The following is a 7,594-nucleotide window of genomic DNA, read 5'->3' as shown; positions in this document are numbered from 1 at the left end:
ATTAAAATTAAGCACTCGAGTTCGACAGAAGCATGCCGAAATCTCTCCCACTGAAAATAATCATATATATATACAGGCTTATTGGTTCTGGCCGGGGAAATTGGTTTAGTGAGCACATGCACATTCGCGCCATTTTTCCCCTGGACGCCTCGCCTCTCAGCAGGAGGCGGGAGAGGGCAAGAGAGAATGGAAGCAAAAAGAATCTGGAGGAAGAAAAAGCAAACACGAAAACTTACATGTGGACCGATCAGCAGCTTAAATGCAGGCCTGAGTCTAAAGGTCGTGTTTAAGAATCCAGCTGTTGGTCGTGGGAAATCTTTTCTCGTTGGCTGACTTAAGGGCGGGGGATACTCACCAGCCTAGCAAGGGGGCTCCGGGGCAGCGACAATATTAGCAACTGGCAAGATCAATCCGAGGAGAAGAAAGGCAGGGGTCCTCTGCCTTGGCCCAGGTGCCTTCTGGAGAAACCTGCTCGCTCGCAGAATCCTCTGCTGCTGCCACTGTCGCTGCCCCCACCTACCCCTGTGCCCCCTCCCGGTCAATTTCACAGGGTGCCCGAGTTCTGCCAGTGTCCGGGCCTTCATCACATTTCACGCCCTTCAGGGGGCCTCTTTGTATTGAAATTGAGCGTGTAACGCTCTTACAAAGCGGGTTTCAAACGATGACATCCAGGTTTTCCTCTAGAATAATAATAATAATAATAATAATAATAATAATAATGCCAGAAGAAGGGGGAGGATTTTTTTTTAACGTTGCGGGGGGGGGGGGGGGACACCTCGCTTTGCGCGCGCACACACACTCTTCTTTCTTCCAAGGTATATATGATCAGTTAAGAAGGAGGCTTAAAAGCTTGGGCAAATCCGATCAGGGAAAATCGTCACCCAACTTTCATTCTTTCCAAAGGAGGCTGATTGAATTAAAGGGCAGGGAGACTGCTTAGAAAAAGGAGGCTCGGGGACGTAAATGGTGTGTATTAAATTCTAATTAGAGATGCAGGAATCAGCCAGAGGGAACTTGGACAGCTCTCTTCCTCCCTCCCTCCCTCCCTCCCTCCCTCTCTCCCCCCTCCTCTTCCCCTCTTTTCTTGCTCCCCCCACCTCACCCCCACCCCCACCCCAGTTGCCAGCCCAATAGACTGATGAGTTATTGTCATGTAAAAAGCGCCAGCGTTCAGACCAACCGCTTTGCTATTGTCCAAGTGGAAAGAGCCAAGTTTATTATGAGGACTATATGCTCTAGAGACCTCAGGCAAGGCAGCTCATAGGAGCCGTTTTTTCATAAAACTCGGCTCGGCTGGTAGCGGGGAGGCCACTCTGGAAGCAAGAGCCGAGCTGTGAGCATCTCTCCCTCGCCTTGGCTCTCCCACCCACCCCCGGCCCCCCCTTCGCGAGCCCGATCCGAGGCGCCGCTTCTTTTCCCCGCCGCCAGCCCCCCAAACCCGTTGGCTGGGCCACCCCGAGCCTTTTCAATGTATAAAATGGAATATTCTTACCTCAATTCCTCCGCCTACGAGTCGTGTATGGCTGGCATGGATACGTCCAGCCTGGCTTCGGCTTACGCTGACTTCAGTTCGTGCAGCCAAGCGAGTGGCTTCCAATATAACCCGATCAGGACCACTTTCGGGGCCACCTCCGGGTGCCCGTCCCTCACGCCCGGATCCTGCAGCCTGGGCACTCTTAGGGACCACCAGAGCAGTCCCTACGCGGCAGGTAAGGACCCTCCGCCCGGCTGGCTGGCAACGAAGGGAAAAGGAGAGGAGAGAAAGCCAAGCCCCACCGAAAAGCTCGCCTTGATTGCATTTTGGAAATGGCAATGTGTTTAGTATTTACCAAACGAAATTTGCTTACACAAATGAAAGAATTTATCACGTTAGGAGCGATTGCAGGGAAAGAGAGGAGAGGAGGGGGAGAGACAGAGAGAGAGAGAGAGAGAGAGAGAGAGAGAGGAAGAAGGGGGGGTGTAATTCACTTACACCGTTACACTATCCGAAGTCACACCCGAAACCGCCAACAAAATTATCTTAAGCTGCCAAAATGATCGGCATAATTTATTTACTTTGCGAGGGAGACGGAAAAGCTAGGGAAATAATTAAATAAGCCGGGAGGAAAAGCTCATTACTGACACTGTCTTCTTCTTCACCACCATCATCATCATCGCTTTTTTTCTTTTTTAAGAAACCACATCTACCAGCAACAGCAAACGAGACATAAAACTGAGATGTGTGTATAGTGTGCGTGTGTTTCTGTATATGTCTATATACACACACAAACGCATAGATCCTAGGATGCTTGCTCTCGTGTCTTTATTTCCTTTAAGCCCCTCTCTTGGAACAAAATCAGCTTGGGCGAAAGAAGGCGACCTTCGATCCCGGAGATGTCCTGGGTTGCAGACTGAACACACTTACCTGGGAGTAAGACCCATCGAGAGCAATGGGATTTACTTCCGAGTAAACCTCCCTAGGATAAACCGCTTACCATGCTCCATTCCGTGCACTATTGCATTCAGTGGGAGTTGGACCACATCTTCCACATTCCTGGTGGCACTTTCGGACTTTGTTTTTAGTTCGGTTTTCAACCAAGCTAAGCTTAGCTAGAAGGTAACATTTGTACGCTCTCGTGCAAACGCTTTCCATCTGCATTTAGTGTGTGAATTCTGTTCAGCGCTTGATTTGCCACCAACTGTTTCGTGATTAATCACTTTTGACGGGGAAGCATTGCAAGATTTCATTCCACTTCACCCTCACCCATCCCAAGTTACCATAAAACTGGCATTCTTCCCACCCTTCCCATTTCTATTTCTGTTTAGTATCTTGTATTTTGGGTGACCCATTGGCAACATTCATATTCTCCTTCCTGTGTGTCAATTTCGTGTCAGATTGTATTTTCCTATGCAATGTGGGAAAAGGGGGACTTCATTCTTAAAATTTAGTCATCCCAGGAAACAGAATTATGAAATGGGCACGATTTTGGGTCAGTTTTCTGACAGCACATCCTAAACGGGTCCAGCTGACAGTAAGTTACCATGTACCAATATATATATATACATATTCAGAGCAGACCCACTGAAATCAGTGAAATTTAAGTTTGTAATGACTGACTTAAGTCCTATTGAATTCGGTGGCCTTAATCTAAATATGATTATATCTTGATCCAATTGATAGCATTGCAAGTTAATTGTAGAGGCATTATTTGAATACTTTTACAGAAGTCCTTTTAAAAATATTTTTGTCTGGATTATCACAGCATCTTATTAATTTATCTCCCCCGGAACATCCTTTCCCTTCCTTCCTTAGTCCCCTACAAGCTCTTCACCGACCATGGAGGCTTGAACGAGAAAAGGAAGCAAAGGCGTATTCGGACCACATTCACCAGCGCCCAGCTTAAGGAACTGGAAAGGGTATTCGCGGAGACCCACTACCCAGACATCTACACCAGGGAGGAGCTGGCCTTGAAAATTGATCTCACTGAAGCCAGAGTTCAGGTAGGGAAAAGATCCCAGGGAGGGTTGGTTTTAAGTTGCATCCTTGTGAATTACTTCTGAGCAGTTGCAACTGCAGCAGTGATGATCCCACTTCCTCCTGCATGAACTTGTGTCACATTGCAGAACCAATGATCATCTAGGACTTTTTGGGTTGATTCAGACTTTTTTTTAATGAACTTGTAACGAGAGAGAGAGAGAGAGAGAGAGAGAGAGAGAGAGAGAGAGAGAGAGAGATCCAAAGCATGAAGTGTATCCCCTTTAATTCAGTGGGCAGAGAAACATAGGCTGAAAATGGCTGTACTATTTTGTTCCATTCAAAAAAATCGGTTCTAAATGTTGTTGGTGCCGGGAAATAGGAGTTTGGTCATCAACTTTATATCTAGCCATTTCTTTATCAGTCATAGAGGGCATTTTTGCTGAAATAGTCATAAAGTGTGGCATCTAAGAAGTCTCAAACTTACCATGACATTAAAGTACCTAGAAATTGCAGCTCTGACTGAGCATACATACTTGGACAGGACAGAAATTTCCTTATAGGCTTCAGTGGCCACAGTACATCACCCATGTGGCTTGGCTCACTTATAGGAGCCATCTGTTTGATAAGTATAACTATCTTGTCCATTTTGGTCCTGGCTGGCTGAACAGTATCAAATGGATGGTTGAGGAAGTCAGCATGTTACAGTATTGCTAAGAAAGGCTGAGCTAAATATTTGGGTCCCTTATTATTTTTGAACAAGAGTGACTTTTCCTCTTCTTGACAGCAGTGCTCTTGTCTATGGAAACATAATGTGATTTCATGCATATCAGCCAACAACTATGTTCTAAAAATATGAAGGGTCCCACATTAAAATCAAATATGCTCTACCATGTGATCAACTGATCTGTATTCCCGGTATATATTCCTCCTTTATTGGTTCCATGGATCTGAAAAAAATCTTCACATCATAAACATCCCACCCCTTCATCACTCTTGAGCATTAGGTTGTGAGCATGGAAGGTTGGTTAATAAATAATGATGTAAGCCTATATGCATTCACTGCAAAGGAAGTAATGGGATTTACTTCTAAGACAGCAAAGCTGTTCAGGTTCCTGATGTGATGCATAGGAGTTGATTGGAGAAGCAAAACATCTGTAGAGCAAGCCAGAGAGATGCCCAGGCCAAAGCATGCCCTGGGAAAGCACAGAGTTGTAGCAAATGTTAGTCCTACTCAATGAAATGAGTGGGACTTAAGTTAGACTAACACTGGATACAATAAAGAATGAATAACCATACAGACAGGCTGAAGAGCATAGGAATGATATCTGGACACCCGTAGTACAGAACAGGAAGCACTTCAAAGACATATGACTGTTGGGAAGCTTTAGAGGTTATTGGTGTTACCTGCTGACTGGAAAACCCATTGAAGGTAATCATGCACAAAACACACCTGGCCACATCTTCAGAATGGTTGGATTATCAGCTTGGAATCCTCTAAAGGTCTGGACTACAACTCCCCAGACTTGTAGTTCAACATCTTTGGACAGCACCAAGTTGGAGGAAGACTGGGAGCCCACTGGTCTACCAAGAGTTGTTAGTAAGAATGCCAAGGAAACTCAAAAGCAGCAGCACTTATGGTTAAAGTTATAAAGGGCTAGTTTATGCACTGGCTCTCAAACAGCAATTCTCCCCAGGTGTACATTAGTAGTGAAGTACTTCATTTTCCCATTGTCCCACATAGGAGGGAGTAAATTACTCTAGTGACTTAGTTGTGTCATCACCTGAAAGAGGAAATACTCTGCAACTGAAATCATTGCTGAGATGATTTCCAGCCTGGATATTTACAGCACAATCCTATGCGTGTCTATCCAGAGTTCAATGGGACTTACATCTAGGAAATCAGGCACAAAATTTCAGCCTTAATGTTCAATCATAATACATATCACTCAGAAGCAAGTCCCATTGAGTACAATGGAGCTTAGGCCCAGGTAAATGAGAATGGGATTGCAGGCTTAGAGCACAATTCTACAGTTGTTCAGACAGCATGGATGGCTGAAGAATGCTAGAAGTTGTAGGTGCACTTTTTTTCAAAGGATAGCTGTTGGCACCAATAGCCATCCCAACAGCTTGCAGCAATGTTGTGTGTTCTGAATGCTTGTGTTTGTCTGAATGCTTTCCTTGAGCTAGCATTAATTACTCAAGTTGATTCAGTTAGCGCCCTTTAAATACTGGGTCCAATCTACTAGACCATTTACCAAGTCAGATCTTATCACAGAGCACAGGTAACCACAAGATAACATTGGTTGTCTGTAAGATGCCACAAAATGCTAAGGATTTTCTTGTCCCCAATCCCCGATGAGGTAAGACTCTGGGATAAAAGTTCTACTGGCCACCCAACAAGGCTGTCCTGGCAATGATCTTACTTGTGGCCACAGTTAAGCTACTGGATAAATTTAATTCACCACACTGGATAGCCAAGAGTAGTAGAGACTGAATAAATATTTTCATGTTTGGGGGTTGATGCTCACATTCACTTAGTGCCAAAGTTACTTCCTCCAAACTGTACAAAAACAATGCTAGTGACCAGCAATGGTTTTACCAGGCTCTTGGCCCATCTAGATCATTATTTTTACAACCAGCAGTGTTGAGGATTCCGGAAGCAGGGGCGCAGCATGCAGAAGCCTTTCAAAACAGGCGTTGGGGAGAAAAGCGGGGGCTTTAATCCCATTTCGTCAGGGCAGATACAGACTCAGACGGGACGTTATTCTGGATTAACTAGAACGGCTCTGTCAAAACGATGCGGCAGCTCGGGATGAGACACCCCTTCTGCGGGGATCCCCTCCCCCTCCTCCCGTCCAGTCCACTGAACTGCCCTCTCTCTTTCTTCCTCCTCCCCAACTCTTCGTCCCCGACCTAGGTCTGGTTCCAGAACCGCCGGGCGAAATTCCGCAAGCAGGAGCGGGCGGCGGCGGCGGCGGCGGCAGCAGCCAAGAACGGCTCGTCGGGGAAGAAATCGGACTCGTCGCGGGACGATGAGAGCAAAGAAGCCAAAAGCACCGACCCAGACAGTACAGGCGGGCCTGGGCCCAACCCCAACCCGGCGCCCAGCTGCGGAGGCGGCGGCCCCAGCCCCGCCGGGGGCCAAGGTGGGGCTGGCGGCGGCGGGCCCGGGCCGGAAGCTGGCAAAGGCGCGGCGCCCGGCGGCTTGGCGGCGGCGGGGCCCGGCCAAGGCTGGGCTCCGGGACCGGGGCCCATTACCTCCATCCCGGATTCCTTAGGCGGGCCCTTCGCCAGCGTGCTCTCCTCGCTGCAGAGACCCAACGGCACCAAAGGCACCTTGGTCAAGAGCAGCATGTTTTGAACTGGCGGCCGCGGGGCGGGACCGGGCCTGTCTTGCCGGCCGCTCCGCCTATTGCCGCCGGGCTGAAAGCGAGGATTTGGCGCCCCCTGCAGGGGCTCGCGATACGCCGCCTGCATCCGCCCTGCGCGTGCGGTTGCTGCCCTTGTCCGGCTCGGCGGGGATAGCGCCTGGAGCAGCGAGTCGGGGCGCGACGCTGGTCCACCGCACGGCTTGGCCCTCGGCGTTCCCCCGCAGCCGACGTGCGGGAGCTTTACTTCCTTCCCTCCCTGCAGAACCGATGCAGAGAAGGCGCCCGAAGAACTGGCCACGTGGGACTTGCAAGAACCTTGCCGGTCTCAGATAAGAATAAAAGTAACGCTCCATCACCTCGCTGCCGCGTGTCCAGCGTCCTTGCGCAGTAGATGCTGCAGCTCAGCCTTCTCGGGCGGCCCTCCCACCCTTTTGCAGCCTCTTAGCAGGAGAAAACTGTCACCGAGCTGCCAGTGTTGTGTTGTTGTTGTTGTTGCTGCAATGTAATTTTTCCACCACTTACCCAGGCTGTTTCTTAGGGCTGATGTGCTTTGAGTGTGGCTGGCTGGTGGCCACTTCCTGGTTCCAGTTCATACTGCAGATCGTTCCAGTGCACATGTGATTTGGCACAGCCACTGGCGAACCAGACCCTCCTAAACCACCCTTTTCATATTGTTGGGAGGCGCAGTACCACTCTGCCACTAAAGGCAAGGCTTAAGTTGAAGGCCCGGACTTGCTATCAGGGACACAGTTGAGCCTCAGAACAT

The 7,594-nt window shown here is 48.6% G+C and overlaps 1 protein-coding gene across 1 annotated transcript; it reads left to right on the top strand.

The window, feature by feature from the left end:
- Positions 1–1,468: 1,468 nt before the first annotated feature.
- PHOX2B (paired like homeobox 2B) lies at positions 1,469–6,818 on the top strand. Its single transcript, XM_044418342.1, has 3 exons — positions 1,469–1,709; positions 3,293–3,480; positions 6,375–6,818. Exons 1-3 carry the CDS (start codon positions 1,469–1,471, stop codon positions 6,816–6,818), a joined length of 873 nt encoding a protein of 290 aa, XP_044274277.1.
- The last annotated feature ends 776 nt before the right edge of the window (positions 6,819–7,594 follow it).

This window comes from Varanus komodoensis, unplaced genomic scaffold (assembly GCF_004798865.1).
Source record: "Varanus komodoensis strain SLA01 unplaced genomic scaffold, ASM479886v1 scaffold9, whole genome shotgun sequence".
NCBI classification, from domain to species: domain Eukaryota; kingdom Metazoa; phylum Chordata; class Lepidosauria; order Squamata; family Varanidae; genus Varanus; species Varanus komodoensis.
Note: the sequence above shows the minus strand (reverse complement) of the source record. Positions and strands in the feature narration are given on the sequence as shown.

Bases quoted from the DNA above. Each gene is read 5' to 3' on its own strand.
- PHOX2B (XM_044418342.1), top strand. From the start codon at position 1,469: ATGTATAAAATGGAATATTCTTACCTCAATTCCTCCGCCTACGAGTCG. The intron at 1,710-3,292 runs GTAAGGACCCTC...TTCCTTCCTTAG, and splicing joins GAGCAGTCCCTACGCGGCAG to TCCCCTACAAGCTCTTCACC. The intron at 3,481-6,374 runs GTAGGGAAAAGA...TCCCCGACCTAG, and splicing joins TCACTGAAGCCAGAGTTCAG to GTCTGGTTCCAGAACCGCCG.